The sequence below is a fragment of the Odontesthes bonariensis genome, chromosome 23 (genome assembly GCF_027942865.1).
Source record: "Odontesthes bonariensis isolate fOdoBon6 chromosome 23, fOdoBon6.hap1, whole genome shotgun sequence".
NCBI classification, from domain to species: domain Eukaryota; kingdom Metazoa; phylum Chordata; class Actinopteri; order Atheriniformes; family Atherinopsidae; genus Odontesthes; species Odontesthes bonariensis.
In genome coordinates, this window is record NC_134528.1 from 702,262 (window position 1) to 728,017 (window position 25,756).

Below are 25,756 nucleotides of genomic sequence, written 5' to 3' on the forward strand. Positions count from 1 at the left end.
CTTCTTCTTCCAGTCACAGCTGAGCCTCTAAAAGGGAAAATCTTCCCTCCGGACGCCTGATTCAGACTCTTCTCCTGTGTTGCTGAACTGAATTCTGGGTCTGCTGCTTCACTTTGGTGCCTTAACTTTCTGAGAAAACATCTTTAAGCAGCTGAGGCGGCGTCAGCCAATCAAATCGCCTGACTAATCCTGTGTCTGATATGAGTGGTGTTGCAGCGTTACAGTTAAAATGGTTTCAATCAGACATTCAATGGCTATAAAATTAAATGTGGTGTCCCTCACGGCTCAGTTTTGAGTCCAACACTTTTTAATCTTTAAGCGCTCTCCGGTAGATGTCATCATGACATTAATGTCCACAGTTATGCTGATGACACCCAGCTGTATGCGACACATTTTTACTGCTCAACCAGGACAAAACAGAAGTTATTGGTGCTGAAGTCCAGAGAGAAGCTGTGAATCAGTGAATCCCTTCAACACAGCACCCAGATCCGATCACCCGGATCTTAGTTCCGATGACTCGGATCTTAGTTCCGATGACTTGGATCTTAGTTCCGATCACCCGGATCTTAGTTCCGATGACCCGGATCTTAGTTCCGATGACCCGGATCTTAGTTCTGAGCAACATGTCAGAACTGTTTTTTATCACCACGACAGTTTCTCTCTCAGGCCGACGCAGAGACACTATCACACACTTTCATTTCCTCCAGAATCCATCACTGTGATGCTCTACTTTTTTTACATTCTGAGCCTGTCAGGTTCTTCTGGGTTCTTTAATGGTCCCTAAAGTCAGAACTAAAACCCACCCTGAGGTCCACGTCTGAGACCGGTTTTATTTGGATTTTGTGCTTTGATATCTTATGTATTTATTTATTTATTCATTCATTGAATGCTTTTACCTAGGCTGTGTTCGAAACCGCATACTTCTCCCACTACTCCTACTAACTTTCACTTTTTTTAAGTCCCCGGATGCATACTAGATTCTCCTAAATGTTGGGTATGCATCATGAGGTTACTACTCATACTCAAACTACCCAAGATGCAACGTAACGTGACGTCACCGATCGTCATTTCCTGTCAAAACGGCAGTTTCAAGCTAGCTGCAACGAGGGTAGGTTCACTTCCTGTTTTCAAAACAAAAGCACCAATTGTATGGTAATGGCTTTCCCTATGATAAAAGGCAACGGGTATTTTATTTTGTGAAAATAACAGGAAGTGCGTTGCTCACTGCGGCTAGCTTTAGTAGCGCCGAATTTGTGGGAACAAAATTGTAAACAGCCGGTATTTTGTCAGGTTTTCAACACGTTGGGGATCTAAACGACTACTTTCTCACCTGAAAATGTTTCAAATGTTGCTGAAGTTTACAGAGTTTAGAGCTTAAGGGAAATCAGCTTCAGGCCGGCTGATTTCGGCTCGGGCAGGAGCGAAATGCATTGTGGGTAAACGCTCTGCATACTGTCTGATCGATTAGTATGTAGCATGTAGTATGTAGTATGCAGTATGCAGTATGTAGTATGTAGTATGCAGTATGTAGTATGCAGTATGCAGTATGTAGTATGCAGTATGCAGTATGTAGTATGCAGTATGCAGTATGCAGTATGTAGTATGCAGTATGCAGTATGGAGTATGCAGTATGCAGTATGTAGTATGTAGTATGCAGTATGTAGTATGTAGTATGCAGTATGTAGTATGTAGTATGCAGTATGGAGTATGCAGTATGCAGTATGTAGTATGTAGTATGCAGTATGTAGTATGCAGTATGCAGTATGTACTATGCAGTATGTAGTATGCAGTATGCAGTATGTAGTATGCAGTATGCAGTATGTAGTATGTAGTATGTAGTATGTAGTGTGCAGTATGTAGTATGTAGTATGCAGTATGTAGTATGTAGTATGTAGTATGTAGTGTGCAGTATGTAGTATGTAGTATGTAGTATGCAGTATGCAGTATGTAGTATGCAGTATGCAGTATGTAGTATGTAGTGTGCAGTATGTAGTATGTAGTATGCAGTTTCGAACACAGCGCTGGTCTGTGGTTCTTCTTCTCTGGTTCTTCTGTGAAGCTCTTTCAGCCTCAGTCCTTTTAGAGTTTATTTTGCCATAAAAATTCATGCGAATGTTGAGCTGAAAACGCGGAGGATGGAGCAGCTGAAGCAGAACATTCATCAAATGAATCATTTTAAGAACCTTCCTTGACATCATTAACGGGTTAAAACAAAAACGAAAAGAAGCGTTTGTCCTCAAGTTTCCGTTTAAAGCAGATTCTCAGAACGCGTCTAAAGTTCGATTGTTTGTGGTAAACATTCAAGTTTTCATTAAAAAGGCACCATTTTTGTTCATGTCCCCTAAACACAGCAAACCGAACACTGCAGGAAAAACTCTACCGAGCAAAAGCAAAAAAATAAAGATGCGTGTCTGTGCAGCTGAAGCAACAACAGCTACGAACTTCCTGTAAACTGAACACCGAATGTGTTAAAACACACAAACACGGGCAGCGTTCACAGTTTCCCCAGAAGAAGAAGAAGAAGAAAAGCCCGGCAGGTCACAGAGGGACGGCGCCTCCTGTCTGTCACCTGAGGTCCAGCAGGCTGAGCTTCGAGTCTCTGACCACCACATGTTTACACACCTGAAAGGACAAGAGGAGGCGGAGTCAGAAAGAGGGGGCGGAGTCAGAAACAGTCTACTGCTGTGGTTAGCCAAGGACAAGAGAGGGGGCGGAGTCAGAGAAAGGGGGCGGAGTCAGAAAGAGTCTACTGCTGTGGTTAGCCGAGCGCCAAGAGGGGCGGAGTCAGAAAGAGGGGGCGGGGTCAGAAAGAGTCTACTGCTGTGGTTAGCCGAGCGCCAAGAGGGGGCGGAGTCAGAAACACAACATGATGAAGACAAACATCTGCAGAGCGATGAAGACAAACATCTGCAGAGCGATAAAGACAAACATCTGCAGGGTGATGACAAACATCTGCAGAGCGATAAAGACAAACATCTGCAGGGTGATGACAAACATCTGCAGAGCGATAAAGACAAACATCTGCAGAGCGATAAAGACAAACATCTGCAGGGTGATGACAAACATCTGCAGAGCGATAAAGACAAACATCTGCAGAGCGATAAAGACAAACATCTGCAGAGCGATAAAGACAAACATCTGCAGGGTGATGACAAACATCTGCAGAGCGATAAAGACAAACATCTGCAGGGTGATGACAAACATCTGCAGTGATGAGGACAAACATCTGCAGAGTGATGAAGACAAACATCTGCAGAGCGATGAAGACAAACATCTGCAGAGCGATGAAGACAAACATCTGCAGAGCGATGAAGACAAACATCTGCAGAGCGATGAAGACAAACATCTGCAGAGCGATGAAGACAAACATCTGCAGAGCGATGAAGACAAACATCTGCAGAGCGATGAAGACAAACATCTGCAGAGCGATAAAGACAAACATCTGCAGGGTGATGACAAACATCTGCAGAGCGATAAAGACAAACATCTGCAGGGTGATGACAAACATCTGCAGAGCGATAAAGACAAACATCTGCAGAGTGATGACAAACATCTGCAGAGTGATGAAGACAAACATCTGCAGTGATGATGACAAACATCTGCAGAGTGATGACAAACATCTGCAGAGTGATGACAAACATCTGCAGAGTGATGAAGACAAACATCTGCAGTGATGATGACAAACATCTGCAGAGTGATGACAAACATCTGCAGAGTGATGAAGACAAACATCTGCAGAGCGATGAGGACAAACATCTGCAGAGTGATGAAGAAGGAAAAGTTACCGTGAAGAGAGGAGGCTCCTTGGAGTGAGGATGGAAACCTTTGAGTCTGCAGGCCGAAACCTCCGACATGCCCGGACCGGTCAGCCTGAACACACCCGTGCTGAGACAGAGTCAGACAGTCAAGGTGCTGCCCTGGGGTGCAAGGCATCATGGGAAATGAAGTCTACAGTGCGCACGTGTGAGTGTGTTGGACGTACTCGTTGTGTTTCGGAGCGCAGACGATGGCGATGGCCTCCGGCAGCATCAGCTGATACGAGCAGTGAGTGTGGAGGTCGACGCTGGAGAGGAAGGCCGTCTGTGTGGGGTGGGTCTGAACACACAGAAGGTCAGAGGTCACACACCGAGATACAACAACACACAGGTCAGAGGTCACGCACCGAGATACAACAACACACAGGTCAGAGGTCACACACCGAGATACAACAACACACAGGTGAGAGGTCACACACCGAGATACAACAACACACAGGTCAGAGGTCACACACCGAGATACAACAACACACAGGTCAGAGGTCACACACCGAGATACAACAACACACAGGTCAGAGGTCACGCACCGAGATACAACAACACACAGGTCAGAGGTCACGCACCGAGATACAACAACACACAGGTCAGAGGTCACGCACCGAGATACAACAACACACAGGTCAGAGGTCACGCACCGAGATACAACAACACAGGTCAGAGGTCACGCACCGAGATACAACAACACACAGGTCAGAGGTCACACACTGAGATACAACAACACACAGGTGAGAGGTCACACACCGAGATACAACAACACACAGGTCAGAGGTCACACACCGAGATACAACAACACATAGGTGAGAGGTCACACACCGAGATACAACAACACAGAGGTCAGAGGTCACGCACCGAGATACAACAACACACAGGTCAGAGGTCACACACCGAGATACAACAACACACAGGTCAGAGGTCACGCACCGAGATACAACAACACAGGTCAGAGGTCACGCACCGAGATACAACAACACACAGGTCAGAGGTCACGCACCGAGATACAACAACACAGGTCAGAGGTCACGCACCGAGATACAACAACACACAGGTGAGAGGTCACACACCGAGATACAACAACACACAGGTCAGAGGTCACACACCGAGATACAACAACACACAGGTCAGAGGTCACACACCGAGATACAACAACACACAGGTCAGAGTTATGCTATCTTACATGGATCCAGCCCAGAGTCAGCAGGTTCTGTTGGTCCTGGAAGCTGAACAGCTCCTCCACATTCTCCATGTCGCAGAAATCCGGGCCAGCCGACTGCTTTGGGATCACAACGTGAGTCAGCACGAACTCATTGTGCGTCTGAGGGCGAGAGACATTCACAACGCACAGAGAGAGGAGAGAGAGAGGCGGTCATGTGTTAGAATCAGACGGGATGTGAGCAGGTCTAGGTTAGGGTTAGGGAAGGGTCAGGGTCCAGTAGGATTAGGGTTAGGGAAGGTCCAACACTTCATTGTTAGGGTTAGGGTAGGGTTAGAGGGTAGGGAAGGGTTAGGGAAGACCCAAAACTTCCAGGGTTAGGGTAGGTTCAAAACTTCAGCGTTAGGGTTAGGGTCAGGGTAGGGAAGGTTTAGGTCCAACACTTCCAAGGTAGGGTTAGGGAATGTCTAACACTTCCAGGGTTAGGGTTAGGGTATGGGTAAGGGTTTGGTTAGGTCCAACACTTCCAGGGTTATGGTTATGGAGGGTCCAACACTTCAGGGTTACGGAAGGTCCAACACTTCCAAGGTAAGGGTTAGGGAAGGTCCAACACTTCCAGGGTTATGGAAGGTCCAACACTTCCAGGGTTGGGTTAGGTTATGGAAGGTCTAACACTTCCAGGGTAAGGGTTAGGGAAGGTCCAACACTTCCAGGGTTGGGTTAGGTTATGGAAGGTCCAACACTTCAGGGTTACGGAAGGTCCAACACTTCCAGGGTTAGGGAAGGTCCAACACTTCCAGGGTTTGGGAAGGTCCAACACTTCCAGGGTAAGGGTCAGGGTTATGGAAGGTCCAACACTTCCAGGGTAAGGGTTAGGGAAGGTCCAACACTTCAGGGTTAGGGAAGGTCCAACACTTCCAGGGTTAGGGAAGGTCCAACACTTCAGGATTAGGGAAGGTCCAACACTTCCAGGGTAAGGGTTAGGGAAGGTCCGACACTTCCAGGGTTGGGTTAGGTTATGGAAGGTCCAACACTTCCAGGGTAAGGGTTAGGGAAGGTCCAACACTTCCAGGGTTGGGTTAGGTTATGGAAGGTCCAACACTTCAGGGTTACGGAAGGTCCAACACTTCCAGGGTTACGGAAGGTCCAACACTTCCAGGGTTACGGAAGGTCCAACACTTCCAGGGTTACGGAAGGTCCAACACTTCCAGGGTTACGGAAGGTCCAACACTTCCAGGGTTACGGAAGGTCCAACACTTCAGGGTTAGGGGAGGTCCAACACTTCAGGGTCACGGAAGGTCCAACACTTCCAGGGTAAGGGTTATGGAAGGTTCAACACTTCCAGGGTAAGGGTTAGGTTATGGAAGGTCCAACACTTCAGGGTTGGGTTAGGTTATGGAAGGTCCAACACTTCCAGGGTAAGGGTTAGGGAAGGTCCAACACTTCCAGGGTTGGGTTAGGTTATGGAAGGTCCAACACTTCAGGGTTCCGGAAGGTCCAACACTTCCAGGGTTATGGAAGGTCCAACACTTCAGGATTAGGGAAGGTCCAACACTTCAGGGTTAGGGAAGGTCCAACACTTCCAGGGTTAGGGAAGGTCCAACACGTCAGGGTTATGGAAGGTCCAACACTTCAGGATTAGGGAAAGTCCAACACTTCAGGATTAGGGAAGGTCCAACACTTCAGGGTTATGGAAGGTCCAACACTTCAGGGTTAGGGAAGGTCCAACACTTCAGGGTTAGGGAAGGTCCAACACTTCCAGGGTTAGGGTTATGGAAGGTCCAACACTTCCAGGGTTAGGTTAGGGTTATGGAAGGTCCAACACTTCAGGGTTGGGTTATGGAAGGTCCAACACTTCCAGGGGAAGGGTTATGGAAGGTCCAACACTTCAGGGTTAGGGTTATGGAAGGTCCAACACTTCAGGGTTGGGTTATGGAAGGTCCAACACTTCCAGGGGAAGGGTTATGGAAGGTCCAACACTTCAGGGTTAGGGTTAGGGTTATGGAAGGTCCAACACTTCCAGGGGAAGGGTTATGGAAGGTCCAACACTTCAGGGTTAGGGTTAGGGTTATGGAAGGTCCAACACTTCCAGGGGAAAGGTTATGGAAGGTCAAACACTTCCAGGGTTAGGTTAGGGTTATGGAAGGTCCAACACTTCCAGGGGAAGGGTTATGGAAGGTCCAACACTTCCAGGAAACTGGGACCAGGACTCACCAGCCGTCCGCAGAGCACCCCGCAGGTCTCGATGCCCCGGGCTGTGTTGGAGTCGGCCAGCAGCAGGAACCGATAGGTCAGGTCTCTGGGAACCACCACCCGCCTCAGACCCTCCACCCTCTGACCTGTTCACACAAACAAGCACACATCTCATCACAATAACAAGAAAACAAGAAAAAAGCTTTTATTTGGATCGTCTGACATATCTGAAGTGATTGTGGAAACTTTCTCCAGTATTTGGACTTTAAATCCTCCATTCAGGCTGGAAGTAGAAACCCTGACTGTGTGAAAACTATCAGTCGCATTGGTTTCATGGGTTAGGAGAAAACTGGGTTATGGGGAAATGGCTACATTTAAATCTAAAGCTTTCTGAATATTTAACAGGGCCACAGGTTGGAGTCTGACATCATTGGCTGAACTACGGAAGCCCAGTGGGAGTTAAAGAGAAAACCCGTTTTCTTTAATCCTTGACATCGTGTAGCTTCAGCCAGAGTTAAGAGTTTGGGTGTCCTCACCGTGAACTCCAGCCAGCGTGGCAGCCGGTTGGCCGACAGCCACGGGCGGTTTGCTTCTCTGTGGGTCCGCCCCCTGGGGTCGTGTGGCGTCTCTCATTGGCTGCTGAGACAGACAGGAGCCATCCGTGACCTCGGGCACTTTGGTCTCCACCTGCGGGACAAACCGTGGGATGAGGAACAGGACGGCTCACCGTCAACAGAAACCGAGGTCAGAAGCGGCACCTTTAGCTCCGCCTCTTCTACTCTGCGATTGGCTCGCTCCTGGCGTCTCAGCTGGTCCTCGAAGTAGCGAAACTGTTCCGACTCGATCTGCATGCGTCGCAGCGCGGCGACTCGCTGCTTCTCCTGGTCCAACAGCAGGAGACGCCTCCTGTCCTGGTCCAACAGGGCGAGGCGCTGCAGCTGCTGGCCACAGCCGTCCACCGCCGCCGCCTGGTTCTGAGGCGGCACCACACAACCATCAGCCTCACACAGGACCGGCACAACCACTGCATCTACAGCTCTCCCACATACTTCAAAGGGTTAAATTAGCTGTTTTTAAAGGAACATTCTGGGTTATAAGCAGACCAAAAACCATCAGAAACAAAAGGAAACCGTAAAGTGGGACAATTTAATCACCTAATCTGCATGTGGTGACATCACTGATGACATCACATTGGATTCTGAAAACATTTCCACGTGATCTTTTATTTTTCCCTTTTTGATCCTTTTCTGAACTCACGAACACAACTATGAACAAAGATGTTCCAACTTCTGATCTTTTTCATGTTTTTCTGTAATTTTATCCTCATAAAAACAACAGAAAATCAGTGAAATGAACATCAGGAAGAATCAGTAAAACACTTCCTGTTAGCTGCATTAGCTAACAGCCAAACACTTCCTGTTAGCTGCATTAGCTAACAGCCAAACACTTCCTGTTAGCTGCATGACCTAACGGCCAAACACTTCCTGTTAGCTGCATGACCTAATGGCCAAACGCTTCCAGTTAGCTGCATGAGCTAACGGCCAAACGCTTCCTGTTAGCTGCATGAGCTAACGGCCAAACGCTTCCTGTTAGCTGCATGAGCTAACGGCCAAACGCTTCCTGTTAGCTGCATGAGCTAACGGCCAAACACTTCCTGTTAGCTGCGTGAGCTAACTGCCAAACACTTCCTGTTAGCTGCGTGAGCTAATGGCCAAACACTTCCTGTTAGCTGCGTGAGCTAACGGCCAAACACTTCCAGTTAGCTGCAAGCGCTAACGGCCAAACACTTCCTGTTAGCTGCGTGAGCTAACAGCCAAACACTTCCTGTTAGCTGCATGAGCTAACTGCCAAACACTTCCAGTTTTCTGCGTGAGCTAACAGCCAAACACTTCCTGTTAGCTGCATGAGCTAACGGCCAAACGCTTCCTGTTAGCTGCGTGAGCTAACGGCCAAACACTTCCTGTTAGCTGCGTGAGCTAACTGCCAAAGGCTTCCTGTTAGCTGCGTGAGCTAATGGCCAAACACTTCCTGTTAGCTGCGTGAGCTAACGGCCAAACACTTCCAGTTAGCTGCAAGCGCTAACGACCAAACACTTCCTGTTAGCTGCGTGAGCTAACAGCCAAACACTTCCTGTTAGCTGCATGAGCTAACTGCCAAACACTTCCAGTTTTCTGCGTGAGCTAACGGCCAAACGCTTCCAGTTAGATTAATCTATTCTGATCTCCCGTCATGTACTCACCACATAGAGCCCATTCCCCTGGATGATCCCCATACTGCACTCCTTCAGTAATCAATATTCTATAATCAATAATCACTGGTGGAACTGAACTGCTGACGCTTACAGCTGCTGTGGGAGCGCTCCGACAGAAACCTGCCAATAAACCTGCCTCCTAATCTGATTATCAGATAAACTCTGCCAATCAAAGTCCTGATGAAATCCCAGTGGATTGATTGGCCGAGCACGCACGCACATGCACGCACACGGACGCACATGCAAGCACGCACACACATACACACACACACACACACACACACACGCACATGCACGCACTGAGAGGACACATCATTTTGTCCTCTGAATTGTTCTAAAATAAAACGTGTTTTAAGATTCCGTTACAGAAAGAATATAAATATTATAAATATAAATACATATAAATATATATACATATAAACCGGATGGGTTAAAAGCGGAGGACAAATTTCGTGTGTATGCATGTATGCGTGACCAATAAATCGGATCTTAATCTTTATCTAAATAATAATAATATAAATGTATACAAATATAAATAATATAAATAATACAAATAATATAAATGGATACAAATATAAATAATATTAATATAAATATATTCCCTCCACACAGTTTCCAAAGTCTCGTTTTTTCCACATCAGATGTGAAATGTGTCCGTATTTCTGCTCTTTTCTTTCTCGTGTTATTTATGGGTCAGCGGGGGCGGGTTCTATGACCTCACCGCTCAGCTCTGATTGGATCAACGCATCCATACCTTCAAAATGAGTTGTGATTGGCTGCCAAACAGACCTGAGCTCTGAGGTACTCGCTGTGCTCCCTGCTGTATTTCTCCTGGAGACGTTTCTTCAGCTCGTCTTTCCGGGGAAACGCCACCTCCTGAAGTTTCTGCAGAGACACAAAGGACACATGAGGACACAGAGGACACATGAGGAGACATGAGGAGACAGAGGAGAACACATGAGGAGGACACATGGGGAGACATGAGGAGAACACATGAGGAGGACACATGGGGAGGAGACATGAGGAGACATGAGGACACATGAGGAGGAGACATGAGGACACATGGGGAGGAGACATGAGGACACATGGGGACACATGGAGAGGAGACATGAGGACACATGGGGACACATGGAGAGGAGACATGAGGACACATGGGGAGGAGACATGAGGACACATGGGGAGGAGACATGAGGACACATGGGGAGGAGACATGAGGAGACATGAGGACACATGGGGAGGAGACATGAGACATGAGGACACATGGGGAGGAGACATGAGGACACATGAGGACACATGGGGAGGAGACATGAGGACACATGGGGAGGAGACATGAGGAGACATGAGGACACATGGGGAGGAGACATGGGGAGGAGACACAGAGGAGACATGAGGACACATGGGGAGGAGACATGAGGAGACATGGGGAGGAGACATGAGGAGACATGAGGACACATGGGGAGGAGACATGGGGAGGAGACACAGAGGAGACATGAGGAGACATGGGGAGGAGACATGAGGAGACATGAGGACACATGGGGAGGAGACACAGAGGAGACCGTGGAGTGCTGTGCAGAGCGAGCAGTCCGCTGCTTCCGAGCAGCAAACAGCGTAACAGGCGCGGCTGTCGGCAGGCGGCAGCAGGCAGTGATACGAAGGGAGAGAAAATAGGGCCAAGAGATTGTGAGCTCTGACTTTTTCCTGGAGAACCATTTTGTGATGCAAATGTATTACTCTGTTGAACGCATATTGTTCTGAGAAGCAAAACGCTTTATTTGTTAAACCCCAGCCAACTAGCCGGACTACCTTCATCAACACTAAAACGAGGCTGGAACTCTGCTCACAGGACGCAGCAGGGGGTAAGAAGATGTTCAGAAATGATGTTGCTGATATGGGATGTTACACAGCTTCATGTCAGAAGAGGCGAACTGTCCCTTTAAAGAAGTCTGAGCTTTCGGTCGTTGGTCAGGTGTGAGGCTGGCCGAGCGTCTGAGCTTTCAGGGGTCAAAAGGACACCTTTCAGTGAGCTCCTCCGCTCAGAGGAACCACGCCGCCGCCCGTCTGCAGTTACCTTCATGATGAGCTGCTTCTCTGGGACGGCCGCCCCCTGCTGGTAGTCCCTGTGGCCTGGCAGCTTCTCTACAAACAGCCTGAACACAGAAACAGAAGCAGGTCGAGCGCCCGGCACTGAAACAAGCCCCGCCCCCACCGCAATGATGTGGCGCCCCGTCTCACGTGATGAACTTGGTGTAGAGGACGTAGGCGTTCTCCAGGCTGCCCTCCTCCAGGTACACCGCCGCCATGCGCTCCATCTCCAGCCCCGAGCGGAAGTAGCGCCGTGGCTCCACGTCCTCGTTGATCTCCACACAGCATCCCATCTTCGCCAGCGCTCGAACGCGCTCCGCCGCCGTCAGCGACACGTCGGTGTATTCTGGCTCCGCCGCCAGCTTCTTCTGCAACACAGAGAAACTGGTGAGGAGCGTCCGTTTATAGGAAGGCGTGAGATTCTGAGGCTGCTGGAGGGCACGAGAACTCACACTGACCCGTAACTCACCCGTAAACACCAGTCCCCGTAAACACCGGTCCCCGTAAACACCGGTCCCCGTAAACACCGGTCCCCGTAAACACCGGTCCCCGTAAACACCAGTCCCCGTAAACACCGGTCCCCGTAAACACCAGTCCCCGTAAACACCGGTCCCCGTAAACACCAGTCCCCGTAAACACCAGTCCCCGTAAACACCAGTCCCCGTAAACACCAGTCCCTGTAAACACCGGTCCCCGAAAACACCAGTCCCCGTAAACACCAGTCCCCGTAAACACCGGTCCCCGTAAACACCGGTCCCCGTAAACACCAGTCCCCGTAAACACCGGTCCCCGTAAACACCGGTCCCCGTAAACACCGGTCCCCGTAAACACCAGTCCCCGTAAACACCGGTCCCCGTAAACACCAGTCCCCGTAAGTAAACACCAGTCCCCGTAAACACCGGTCCCCGTAAACACCAGTCCCCGTAAGTAAACACCAGTCCCCGTAAACACCAGTCCCCGTAAACACCAGTCCCCGTAAGTAAACACCAGTCCCCGTAAACACCAGTCCCCGTAAACACCAGTCCCCGTAAACACCAGTCCCCGTAAGTAAACACCAGTCCCCGTAAACACCGGTCCCCGTAAGCACCGGTCCCCGTAAACACCGGTCCCCGTAAACACCAGTCCCCGTAAACACCGGTCCCCGTAAACACCAGTCCCCGTAAACACCAGTCCCCGTAAGTAAACACCAGTCCCCGTAAACACCAGTCCCCGTAAACACCAGTCCCCGTAAACACCGGTCCCCGTAAACACCGGTCCCCGTAAACACCAGTCCCCGTAAACACCGGTCCCCGTAAACACCGGTCCCCGTAAACACCAGTCCCCGTAAACACCAGTCCCCGTAAACACCGGTCCCCGTAAACACCAGTCCCCGTAAACACCGGTCCCCGTAAACACCAGTCCCCGTAAACACCGGTCCCCGTAAACACCAGTCCCCGTAAACACCAGTCCCCGTAAACACCAGTCCCCGAAAACACCAGTCCCCGTAAACACCAGTCCCCGTAAACACCAGTCCCCGTAAACACCAGTCCCCGTAAACACCGGTCCCCGTAAACACCGGTCCCCGTAAACACCAGTCCCTGAAAACACCAGTCCCCGTAAACACCGGTCCCTGAAAACACCGGTCCCCGTAAACACTGGTCCCCGTAAACACTGGTCCCCGTAAGCACCGGTCCCCGTAAACACCAGTCCCCGTAAACACTGGTCCCCGTAAGCACCGGTCCCCGTAAACACCGGTCCCCGTAAACACCGGTCCCCGTAAACACCAGTCCCCGTAAGTAAACACCAGTCCCCGTAAGTAAACACCAGTCCGCGTAAGTAAACACCAGTCCCCGTAAGTAAACACCAGTCCGCGTAAGTAAAAACCAGTCCGCGTAAACACGATTCCCCGTAAACACCAGTCCCCGTAAGTAAACACCAGTCCCCGTAAGTAAACACCAGTCCCCGTAAGTAAACACCAGTCCGCGTAAGTAAACACCAGTCCCCGTAAGTAAACACCAGTCCGCGTAAGTAAAAACCAGTCCGCGTAAACACGATTCCCCGTAAACACCAGTCCCCGTAAACACATATAAACACCAGTCCCCGTAAACACCTGTCCCCGTAAACACCAGTCCCCGTAAACACCTGTCCCCGTAAACACCAGTCCCCGTAAACACGATTCCCCGTAAACACCGGTCCACGTAAACACGATTCCCCGTAAACACCGGTCCCCGTAAACACCAGTCCCCGTAAACACCGGTCCCCGTAAGTAAACACCGGTCCCCGTAAACACCGGTCCCCGTAAACACCGGTCCCCGTAAACACCGGTCCCCGTAAACACCGGTCCCCGTAAACACCGGTCCACGTAAACACCAGTCCCCGTAAACACCGGTCCCCGTAAACACCGGTCCCCGTAAACACCAGTCCACGTAAACACCAGTCCCCGTAAACACCGGTCCCCGTAAACACCGGTCCCCGTAAACACCGGTCCCCGTAAACACCGGTCCCCGTAAACACCGGTCCCCGTAAACACCGGTCCCCGTAAACACCAGTCCACGTAAACACCAGTCCCCGTAAACACCAGTCCACGTAAACACCGGTCCCCGTAAACACCGGTCCCCGTAAACACCGGTCCCCGTAAACACCAGTCCACGTAAACACCAGTCCCCGTAAACACCAGTCCCCGTAAACACCAGTCCCCGTAAGTAAACACCGGTCCCCGTAAACACCGGTCCCCGTAAACACCAGTCCCCGTAAACACCAGTCCCCGTAAACACCAGTCCCCGTAAACACCGGTCCCCGTAAACACATATAAACACCGGGTCCCACATCACCACTACAACAAGAACACACACACACTCACCAGCGTGTTTAAGCTGAAGTCTTGTTCCATGGTGAGTGCGTGTGTGTGCACGTGTGTGTGCACGTGTGTGTGCACGTGCGTGTGCGTCACTGGTCGGCCCACGGCTGGCTCGTCCATCTGTCACCTCCCATGATGCTTCACTGCAGGGGACACAGAAAAACAAGAAACAAGCGTCTCAGCTTTAATTTGGTGGAATTTTCCTTTAACCAGGAGTTCTTCTTCATCATCATCGTCATCATCATCCGTCAGCTCGGGCCACCGTTACCACGACAACCAGCAGCTAACATTCCAGTGAGTCATCCTCTTGAACAATGAGGAGAAGAAGGAAAGTGACAAAGAGGACGAGCTCCCACTGCTGCGTCCAAACTGAGACCGCCGTCTGTTTCAGCCGGCTGGGACGACGTCGCCATGGCAACAGGCGCATCCAGGCCGCGGTCCAAGGAGGAGCGTCCACGTTTCTGCCACAAACCTCCTGCAGGTGCACAGAGCGACCACAGACTGTCGCCATGTTAGGGTCGACCTGAAAGCAAGGAATCATCCAACTGAACTGGATCTGTGATCCGGTCCGGGTCCAATCAGATCGAACCAAAATCACCTTTCAATCACAACATAGGCTCATTCCCACTGTAGGAACCTTCTGCAGTTCCTAGAACCTTCTCAGGAGCGGGGCCATTTTTTCCCGCATTCGCACATACAGGAACTAGGTACCACGGGAACTAGGGACCACGGGAACTAGGTACTACGGGAACTAGGGACCCCGGGAACTAGGGACCCCGGGAACTAGGGACCACGGGAACTAGGGACCCCGGGAACTAGGGACCACGGGAACTAGGGACCACGGGAACTAGGGACCACGGCCCCTCGGGAACTAGGGACCACGGGAACTAGGGACCACGGCCCCTCGGGAACTAGGGACCACGGGAACTAGGGACCACGGGAACTAGGGACCCCGGGAACTAGGTACCACGGGAACTAGGGACCACGGGAACTAGGGACCCCGGGAACTAGGTACCACGGGAACTAGGGACCCCGGCCCTCGGGAACTAGGGACCCCGGCCCTCGGGAACTAGGGACCACGGCCCTCGGGAACTAGGGACCACGGCCCTCGGGAACTAGGGACCCCGGGCCTCGGGAACTAGGGACCCCGGGCCTCGGGAACTAGGGACCACGGCCCTCGGGAACTAGGGACCCCGGCCCTCTGGAACTAGGGACCCCGGCCCTCGGGAACTAGGGACCCCGGGCCTCGGGAACTAGGGACCCCGGGCCTCGGGAACTAGGGACCACGGGCCTCGGGAACTAGGGACCATCGTCCTCAGTTCCTGGAACCATTTCAGCTCCTTCTCCTCAGCTGGGTCTGTTCTGGGTTCTATAGGAACACATCTGACGGAGGTGGTTGGTAGCTCCGCCCCTTGTCATAGCCACATTCGGAGAGAACCCAGTTCTAAGAACGGGTTAGGGTTATCACTGAGTAAACACTCCAACCCTAACCCACTGACCCTGACCTTACCCTGACCTCAGAATGCGGTCTGGCCGGTCTGGTCCTGATTCCTGACCGGTTCCAGGTGTCAAACCTGCCCGTCCACATCAGCCTGAAACCGGTTCTCAGACACACTTTGTCACATGTGGCCGGATCCCAGCAGCGTGTTATTATGGGATGCAGCAGGAAAAGGAGAAACTACAGAAAACATTCTTTATGTTTTTACCTTAAAGGAATGAATCCTCCTGAGTTCTCAGGCTGAACACATTCTGGTTCTAACGCAGCATCATGTGGGCCACCCTCAGGTGGGCTCAGATTACAGGTGAGCCTGATTTACAGATGAGAAAGGTTCCATATTTAATCAATAAAAGGATGTTTGTTCACGTTAAAGCTGGGTTCTGTAGGAAGGGTTCTGAAGGGTTCTGAAGGGTTATGGGTCACAGGAACTCAAAGTGTCCTCTTGGCTTTCTGCACCTGTGCGCTCAGGTGCGCCTTTGCCCGGATGTAAAGGACTAAAAGAGGCCGGAACCAGAACAGACAGCCGGTTCTGGGACTTAAAAGAACGGAACCAGCGGAGGCAGACTCGGTTCTTCTGGGTTCTGCCGGACTCGGACCGGGAGGACCCGCAGAAAGCGGAGGGATTTACCGGCTCGTTGTCGCTGGTCTGCCCGCAGCCTGTCGGCATCCCGCGGCCGCACGTGGAGTCCAGAGGCGGGTCGGGAGTCAGGACCCGGTCCAGAAGCGTTGGTGGACCCGGTCCAGGAGCGTTGGTGGACCCGGTCCGGCTGTGGACCCGGCCCAGCTGCGGCGGAACCGGGAGTAAAATGGCTGAAAGGTCCGGATGCTTCAGCCGCAGCTGACGGTGGATGGTGGCCGCAGAGCTCGTCTCTGCACGAGGATGACTCACTCCCTTCTTCCGGTTCACGCTGGCGGACGGGGCCTGTGCGCATGCGCCCCTCAGAGAGAAGAACATTGAGATGTTTCACTCTGACATATTTTCTACACTTAAAAATAACAACTCATAAGATTTACTTAGAATTCCTTTGTAAGTATTTGCACTCAAATGATTTAGGTAATATTTAATGCTGCAAAATCAAGTAAATTTTTCTCATCATAAAACACAACAGTTTTGAAGATATTAAGTAACATTTACTTAATTACATGTAAGTTTTAAGTTATATTTATTTAAACAAATGAAGTAAAGTCTACTTGTTTTTCATAGGCAGGAACGTAATTTTACTCATATAGTCAGCATAATTTTAAGTAAATGAGTTTCAAACTTAATCACATTTTAACTACTGATTTTATCTGATTCTTTCTTTTTTTGTTTAAAATTTAAATCGTGCTTTTTATTTCTACTGTTTTAATGTAACTGTAAAGCACTTTGAATCGCCCTGTAGTTGAATTGTGCCGTACAGATAAACTTGCCTCAATTCTATATATCTGTAGTATTTGCTGTTATGAAGTAACTCAGTATATTTTAAAGGATAAGACCGGTTTTTTGACATTGGGCCCTTGATTTCACATTATAACATGATGTTCTACTCACCCCTGCTTGTTGTTGGTCATTTGGAGCTGTTCTGAAGATATTCGCGAGGCGTCTGGCTGCTCTCTTGAGATATTCGGCCATGAAACGGTTTCCTATGGGCAACGTTATACAGGCACAAACTATGCTGTTTATAATTTATTAATTACTCTACACTAGCACTGATAACGTGGAGGTGCGTCGCTTACTTAAAAAAATCCGGGTTATTGTAATTTTGATTTTTTTTGTCGTAAAGTGGGTGTTACTGACGTCCTCATCGTGCTACTGCCACAGACAGCCCACAGACCTGCTGCCTATTTATTCATTCGGCTAAAATTCAAAATTAGTAACCCGGATTTTTTTAAGTAAGCGACGCACCTCCACGTTATCAGTGCTAGTGTAGAGTAATTAATAAATTATAAACAACATAGTTTGTGCCTGTATAAGCTTGCCCATAGGAAACCGTTTCATGGCCGAATATCTCAAGAGAGCAGCCAGACGCCTCTCGAATATCTTCGGAACAGCTCCAAATGTTCAACAACCAGCAGGGGTGAGTAGAACATCATGTTATAATGTGAAATCAAGGGCCCAATGTCAAAAAACCGGTCTTATCCTTTAACGATACACTTTCAGAGTAAAGTTTATGTAGTATTTCTATGTTTATGTACATACAACTATTAAACATTTAAATTGTATGAGGAAACCTAAGTAAAACTTACTCTTCCCCCATAATTCATGTATTATGTTAATAAAATGTTTAATTTTACAAAAGAAGCTTGAGTTCTTACTGAATCTTAAAAATACAAGATACAAATTATTACAGTTACTCTAAAAGAGTTTACTTCACCAAAAAGTCACTTTTTTCAGTGTACTTTGAAAGTTCTACATTCTTTTTACCTTGTTTGTGGCGCCAGTTGGGACCACCAGGCGGGCGGAGGTGGGTTTCTGGGGCTGTTATGTTCATTTCAGTCTTTATTAAATGCCCCCACCTTTATAACTGATAAGAGTTTAACTTTAGAAACATAATGAGATGATCAGGTTAGATAGATAGATAGATAAATACTTTATTCATCCCAATTTGGGAAATGATTGTGTTGCAACAGCGTACAGTATAAAAGATTACTTATCTTTTATATGTAATTAAAGGAAAAACAAGCAAATAGAATAAAAATAGAGAATAAACATCAGCTATAAACAAATCTACAGTATGAAGAGTAGGGTAAACAAAAATAATAATAATAGTAATAATAATAAAAAACATCAGTAAACTGTGTTAGAATTCAAAGTTCTGTTTGTTCATGTTGGAAAGCAAATAAAGTTGATTCAAAAGGTTTGTTGTACAGGTGTCACTATTCTCTGGGTCGTCGCGTGCGATTGCGTGCACGCGCATCAGGTGAGCAGAGGTGGCGGAGTTCTCCAGAATGCGTCACGTGACGATGACTCACCTGTTCACCTGCCTGCACGTTTGGTCTCGCGCTGATTTCGGCTCTGGCAGGAAGTGAAAAACAAGAATAAACACGACAGAAGAAAACATGATCAGTGAATCATCTTCATCATCATCAAACACCGGAAGTGGGACAGGGGAGGAGTCAAAATAAAGGCCCTGTCACAGTTTCCTCTGAAAACGCGTCGATCAGAGAAACCGGGAAGTTCTCGGGCTTTTATTTTGAAACGCCACACCGGATGTGTCGCCGCTGACGTGTTGGGCCTTGACGTATCCAGGTGTGTTCCCGCTGTCATGGGGCTGGTTTACTCGGAGGTAAGAACAGATTTTACTTTTTTCTGTTTTCTGTCCAGAACCAACGCGAGTTTCTGTTTATTCTGACGGGTCGGAACCACTTCCGCTCTGTGTTAATGTAGCGCATGCACCTGAGAGCGCGTGGGAACAAAAACAAAAGAAAAACAAAAGAAAAACAAAAGAAAAAACAAAACAAGCCGGAAGAAGGCCCGTTCAGGGAGAATCAAATCAAATCAAATCAAATTTATTTATATAGCACATTTCATGTACGAACAATTCAAAGTGCTCAAAGAGAAGTAAAGTTCCGGCGGGTCCGGTTCTGTGTTCACAGCACTGTGTGGAACATCTGCTGCCACATCTGGAAACCAGCTGTGTGTGTGAGCCTGACAGTTTTAAAAACTTTTTCTTGGCGGTGACTTTTAAAAAGGCTCTGCCTCCCAAACTGGCAGCCGGTTCCACAGAGAGGGGCCTGATAACTGAAGGCTCTGCCTCCCAAACTGGCACCCGGTTCCACAGAGAGGGGCCTGATAACTGAAGGCTCTGCCTCCCAAACTGGCAGCCGGTTCCACAGAGAGGGGCCTGATAACTGAAGGCTCTGCCTCCCAAACTGGCAGCCGGTTCCACAGAGAGGGGCCTGATAACTGAAGGCTCTGCCTCCCAAACTGGCAGCTGGTTCCACAGAGAGGGGCCTGATAACTGAAGGCTCTGCCTCCCAAACTGGCAGCTGGTTGCACAGAGAGGGGCCTGATAACTGAAGGCTCTGCCTCCCAAACTGGCAGCTGGTTCCACAGAGAGGGGCCTGATAACTGAAGGCTCTGCCTCCCAAACTGGCAGCCGGTTCCACAGAGAGGGGCCTGATAACTGAAGGCTCTGCCTCCCAAACTGGCAGCCGGTTCCACAGAGAGGGGCCTGATAACCGAAGGCTCTGCCTCCCAAACTGGCAGCCGGTTCCACAGAGAGGGGCCTGATAACCGAAGGCTCTGCCTCCCAAACTGGCAGCTGGTTCCACAGAGAGGGGCCTGATAACTGAAGGCTCTGCCTCCCAAACTGGCAGCTGGTTCCACAGAGAGGGGCCTGATAACTAAAGGCTCTGCCTCCCAAACTGGCAGCTGGTTCCACAGAGAGGGGCCTGATAACTGAAGGCTCTGCCTCCCAAACTGGCAGCCGGTTCCACAGAGAGGGGCCTGATAACTGAAGGCTCTGCCTCCCAAACTGGCAGCTGGTTCCACAGAGAGGGGCCTGATAACTGAAGGCTCTGCCTCCCAAACTGGCAGCCGGTTCCACAGAGAGGGGCCTGATAACTGAAGGCTCTGCCTCCCAAACTGGCAGCCGGTTCCACAGAGAGGGGCCTGATAACTGAAGGCTCTGCCTCCCAAACTGGCAGCTGGTTGCACAGAGAGGGGCCTGATAACTGAAGGCTCTGCCTCCCAAACTGGCAGCTGGTTCCACAGAGAGGGGACTGATAACTGAAGGTTCCGCCTCCCGAAACTAGCGGCTGGTTCCACAGAGAGGGGCCCGATAACTGAAGGCTCTGCCTCCCAAACTGGCAGCTGGTTCCACAGAGAGGGGCCTGATAACTGAAGGCTCTGCCTCCCAAACTGGCAGCCGGTTCCACAGAGAGGGGCCTGATAACTGAAGGCTCTGCCTCCCAAACTGGCAGCCGGTTCCACAGAGAGGGGCCTGATAACTGAAGGCTCTGCCTCCCAAACTGGCAGCCGGTTCCACAGAGAGGGGCCTGATAACTGAAGGCTCCGCCTCCCAAACTGGCAGCCGGTTCCACAGAGAGGGGCCTGATAACTGAAGGCTCCGCCTCCCAAACTGGCAGCCGGTTCCTCAGAGAGGGGCCTGATAACCGAAGGCTCCGCCTCCCAAACTGGCAGCCGGTTCCACAGAGAGGGGCCTGATAACCGAAGGCTCTGCCTCCCAAACTGGCAGCTGGTTCCACAGAGAGGGGCCTGATAACTGAAGGCTCTGCCTCCCAAACTGGCAGCCGGTTCCACAGAGAGAGGCCTGATAACCGAAGGCTCTGCCTCCCAAACTGGCAGCCGGTTCCACAGAGAGGGGCCTGATAACCGAAGGCTCTGCCTCCCAAACTGGCAGCTGGTTCCTCACAGAGGGGCCTGATAACCGAAGGCTCTGCCTCCCAAACTGGCAGCCGGTTCCACAGAGAGGGGCCTGATAACCGAAGGCTCTGCCTCCCAAACTGGCAGCTGGTTGCACAGAGAGGGGCCTGATAACTGAAGGCTCTGCCTCCCAAACTGGCAGCTGGTTGCACAGAGAGGGGCCTGATAACTGAAGGCTCTGCCTCCCAAACTGGCAGCCGGTTCCACAGAGAGGGGCCTGATAACTGAAGGCTCTGCCTCCCAAACTGGCAGCCGGTTCCTCAGAGAGGGGCCTGATAACTGAAGGCTCCGCCTCCCAAACTGGCAGCCGGTTCCTCAGAGAGGGGCCTGATAACTGAAGGCTCCGCCTCCCAAACTGGCAGCTGGTTCCACAGAGAGGGGCCTGATAACCGAAGGCTCCGCCTCCCAAACTGGCAGCCGGTTCCACAGAGAGGGGCCTGATAACCGAAGGCTCTGCCTCCCAAACTGGCAGCTGGTTCCACAGAGAGGGGCCTGATAACTGAAGGCTCTGCCTCCCAAACTGGCAGCCGGTTCCACAGAGAGAGGCCTGATAACCGAAGGCTCTGCCTCCCAAACTGGCAGCCGGTTCCACAGAGAGGGGCCTGATAACCGAAGGCTCTGCCTCCCAAACTGGCAGCTGGTTCCTCACAGAGGGGCCTGATAACCGAAGGCTCTGCCTCCCAAACTGGCAGCCGGTTCCACAGAGAGGGGCCTGATAACCGAAGGCTCTGCCTCCCAAACTGGCACCCGGTTCCACAGAGAGGGGCCTGATAACTGAAGGCTCTGCCTCCCAAACTGGCAGCTGGTTCCACAGAGAGGGGCCTGATAACTGAAGGCTCTGCCTCCCAAACTGGCAGCTGGTTCCACAGAGAGGAGCCTGATAACTGAAGGCTCTGCCTCCCAAACTGGCAGCTGGTTCCACAGAGAGGGGCCTGATAACTGAAGGCTCTGCCTCCCAAACTGGCAGCCGGTTCCACAGAAAGGGGCCTGATAACTGAAGGCTCTGCCTCCCAAACTGGCAGCCGGTTCCACAGAGAGGGGCCTGATAACTGAAGGCTCTGCCTCCTAAACTGGCAGCCGGTTCCACAGAGAGGGGCCTGATAACTGAAGGCTCTGCCTCCTAAACTGGCAGCCGGTTCCACAGAGAGGGGCCTGATAACTGAAGGCTCTGCCTCCCAAACTGGCAGCCGGTTCCACAGAGAGGGACCTGATAACTGAAGGCTCTGCCTCCCAAACTGGCAGCCGGTTCCACAGAGAGGGGCCTGATAACTGAAGGCTCTGCCTCCCAAACTGGCAGCCGGTTCCACAGAGAGGGGCCTGATAACTGAAGGCTCTGCCTCCCAAACTGGCAGCCGGTTCCACAGAGAGGGGCCTGATAACTGAAGGCTCTGCCTCTCAAACTGGCAGCCGGTTCCACAGAGAGGGGCCTGATAACTGAAGGCTCTGCCTCCCAAACTGGCAGCCGGTTCCACAGAGAGGGGCCTGATAACTGAAGGCTCTGCCTCCCAAACTGGCAGCCGGTTCCACAGAGAGGGGCCTGATAACTGAAGGCTCTGCCTCCCAAACAGGCAGCCGGTTCCACAGAGAGGGGCCTGATAACTGAAGGCTCTGCCTCCCAAACTGGCAGCCGGTTCCACAGAGAGGGGCCTGATAACTGAAGGCTCTGCCTCCCAAACTGGCAGCCGGTTCCACAGAGAGGGGCCTGATAACTGAAGGCTCTGCCTCCCAAACTGGCAGCCGGTTCCACAGAGAGGGGCCTGATAACTGAAGGCTCCGCCTCCCAAACTGGCAGCCGGTTCCACAGAGAGGGGCCTGATAACTGAAGGCTCCGCCTCCCAAACTGGCAGCCGGTTCCACAGAGAGGGGCCTGATAACTGAAGGCTCCGCCTCCCAAACTGGCAGCCGGTTCCACAGAGAGGGGCCTGATAACTGAAGGCTCCGCCTCCCAAACTGGCAGCCGGTTCCACAGAGAGGGGCCTGATAACTGAAGGCTCCGCCTCCCAAACTGGCAGCTGGTTCCACAGAGAGGGGCCTGATAACTGAAGGCTCCGCCTCCCAAACTGGCAGCTGGTTCCACAGAGAGGGGCCTGATAACTGAAGGCTCTGTTATAATCTGTTATAACAGCCCAATAATAAAGAATTACAGCAGTCCAATCCTGAAGTAACAAATGCATGAATTAGTTTTTCTGCATCACTCTGAGACAAGATGTTCCTGATTTTAACAATATTACGAAGATGAAAGAAGGCAGTCCTAGAAACCTGTTTTATATGCGAGTCAAATGATAAGTTCTGGTCAAAAATAACTCCAAGGTTCCTCACTGTAGAACTAGAAGCCAAGGAAATACCATCTAGAGTAACTATATAGCTCGACAATTTCTCCCTGAAACGCTCAGGTCCAAAGATAACGACTTCAGTTTGTCTGAATTTAGCAGCAGACAGTTCTGAGTCATCCAGGTCTTTATGTCTTTAAGACATGCTTGTAGTCTGACCAACCTATTGGGTTCATCTGGTTTTATAGATAAGTACAGCTGAGTATCATCAGCATAGCAATGGAAATTTATGCCATGCTGTCTAATAATGTTACCTAATGGAAGCATGTATAAAGTGAAAAGAATCGGTCCAAGCACAGAACCCTGGGGAACTCCATGACTTACTCTGGTGTGTGAGGAAGATTCTTCATTTACAAGAACAAACTGAAATCTATCAGATAAATATGACTTAAACCAGCCTAATGCAGTTCCTTTAATCCCATCATTTAACATACTAACATGCTCAAATGTGTTCATAGGAGATTCAAATAAATAAACAAACTACAAAATATAACTTTTTATCACATTTTGGAAAACTTTAAAACAGTGGGTCCACATTCAGTCCTTCAAGTTCATTTTTCAAAAAAAAAAGGTCAAATATTAACTTTTGAGTTACTTTGACAAGAAATTAGAATTTTTACAGCTGCAGCTCGTGCAGGGAGTTCCCAGTCTGCGAAAGAATAAAATTAATAAATGATAAACTTGTAGATAAATAATAAAGTAACAATAAGCTAAGAAATAAACCAAGTAAACTAAGAATAAACTAAGAAATAAACCAAGTAAACTAAGAATAAACTGAGAAATAAACCAAGTAAACTAAGAATAAACTGAGAAATAAACCAAGTAAACTAAGAATAAACTAAGAAATAAACCAAGTAAACTAAGAATAAACTGAGAAATAAACCAAGTAAACTAAGAATAAACTAAGAAATAAACCAAGTAAACTAAGAATAAACTGAGAAATAAACCAAGTAAACTAAAAATAAACTGAGAAATAAACTAAGTAAACTAAGAAATAAACCAAGTAAACTAAGAATAAACTAAGAAATAAACCAAGTAAACTAAGAATAAACTGAGAAATAAACCAAGTAAACTAAGAATAAACTGAGAAATAAACTAAGTAAACTAAGAATAAACTGAGAAATAAACTAAGTAAACTAAGAATAAACTGAGAAATAAACTAAGGAAACTAAGAATAAACTAAGAAATAAACCAAGTAAACTAAGAATAAACTGAGAAATAAACCAAGTAAACTAAGAATAAACTGAGAAATAAACTAAGTAAACTAAGAATAAACTGAGAAATAAACTAAGGAAACTAAGAATAAACTAAGAAATAAACCAAGTAAACTAAGAATAAACCAAGAAATAAACCAAGTAAACTAAGAATAAACCAAGAAATAAACCAAGTAAACTAAGAATAAACCAAGAAATAAACCAAGTAAACTAAGAAATAAATCAAGTAAACTAAGAATAAACTAAGAAATAAACCAAGTAAACTAAGAATAAACTAAGAAATAAACCAAGTAAACTAAGAATAAACCAAGAAATAAACCAAGTAAACTAAGAATAAACCAAGAAATAAACCAAGTAAACTAAGAAATAAATCAAGTAAACTAATGGGTAAGCGATCCTCTCAGAGACGTAACTCCTCCTCCTCTTCTTCCTCCTAACCCCCCCTCAGCCGGCGTGCCAGGCGGCGTACGATGGCGACGTCCATCGGCTGTACGACCTCCTGCGGAAGAACCCGACCGACCTGGACGTCCAGGAGCGACACACCAGGGACACGCCTCTCATCGCTGCCTGTCGCCGAGGCAACTTGACCGTGGTCAAATACCTGCTGGACAACAAGGCCAACGCCAACCTGACCAATCAGGTGCCTTGATGCTGATGATGTCAGTACGTTAACGCCGGCGAGGGCGGCTGAGATCTAACCGGGTGCTTCCTGTTTCAGAAACAAAGGACGTGTCTTCACTACGCGTCCAAGAGGACCTTCACTCTGCTGGACTACCTGATGATCGCCATCCTGATGCCCGTCCTGCTCATCGGATACTTCATCATGGTGGGGCAGCCAATCAGCAGCCTCTGTCAGGATGACATCACACTGACACAGCTTGATGTTTTTCATGAGATGACAGGATGAGTCTGAGATAACTTGATGAGTTTGTTACTTTTCTCTCTGATAACTAACTGAAGCCGTTATAGAGCCGCACACCTGTGCACGAGCTCTCCGTGCACACTGTGCACATTGTGCA

The 25,756-nt window shown here is 49.4% G+C and overlaps 2 protein-coding genes across 4 annotated transcripts in view; one reads left to right on the forward strand and one right to left on the reverse strand.

Moving 5' to 3' along the window:
* Positions 1–1,904: 1,904 nt before the first annotated feature.
* Positions 1,905–16,698, reverse strand: stambpl1 (STAM binding protein-like 1). 3 transcript variants are annotated; one of them, XM_075458376.1, is made up of 12 exons: positions 16,454–16,698; positions 14,331–14,470; positions 11,642–11,859; positions 11,478–11,556; positions 10,199–10,294; positions 7,917–8,132; positions 7,695–7,845; positions 7,180–7,304; positions 4,990–5,127; positions 3,983–4,095; positions 3,786–3,885; positions 2,472–2,622 (listed from the first exon to the last, which is right to left on the reverse strand). In XM_075458376.1, the coding sequence occupies exons 2-12, from the start codon at positions 14,445–14,447 to the stop codon at positions 2,566–2,568; spliced, it is 1,410 nt and encodes a 469-aa protein (XP_075314491.1). In that variant the 5' UTR covers positions 14,448–14,470; positions 16,454–16,698; the 3' UTR covers positions 2,472–2,565. The 3 variants fall into 3 exon arrangements, with proteins under 3 accessions (XP_075314493.1, XP_075314491.1, XP_075314492.1); XM_075458377.1 differs by lacking the exon at positions 16,454–16,698 and adding an exon at positions 16,034–16,430; XM_075458378.1 differs by lacking the exon at positions 3,786–3,885 and having other exon boundaries at positions 1,905–2,622.
* Positions 16,699–19,003: 2,305 nt separating this feature from the next.
* Positions 19,004–25,756, forward strand: part of ankrd22 (ankyrin repeat domain 22) — a 33,300-nt gene continuing 26,547 nt past the window's right edge. The window contains exons 1-3 of the mRNA XM_075458394.1: positions 19,004–19,091; positions 25,186–25,377; positions 25,456–25,563. Of these exons, the coding sequence (XP_075314509.1) occupies positions 19,071–19,091; positions 25,186–25,377; positions 25,456–25,563 (321 nt within the window). The 5' untranslated portion in view covers positions 19,004–19,070. The remainder of the gene's footprint in view (positions 19,092–25,185; positions 25,378–25,455; positions 25,564–25,756) is intronic.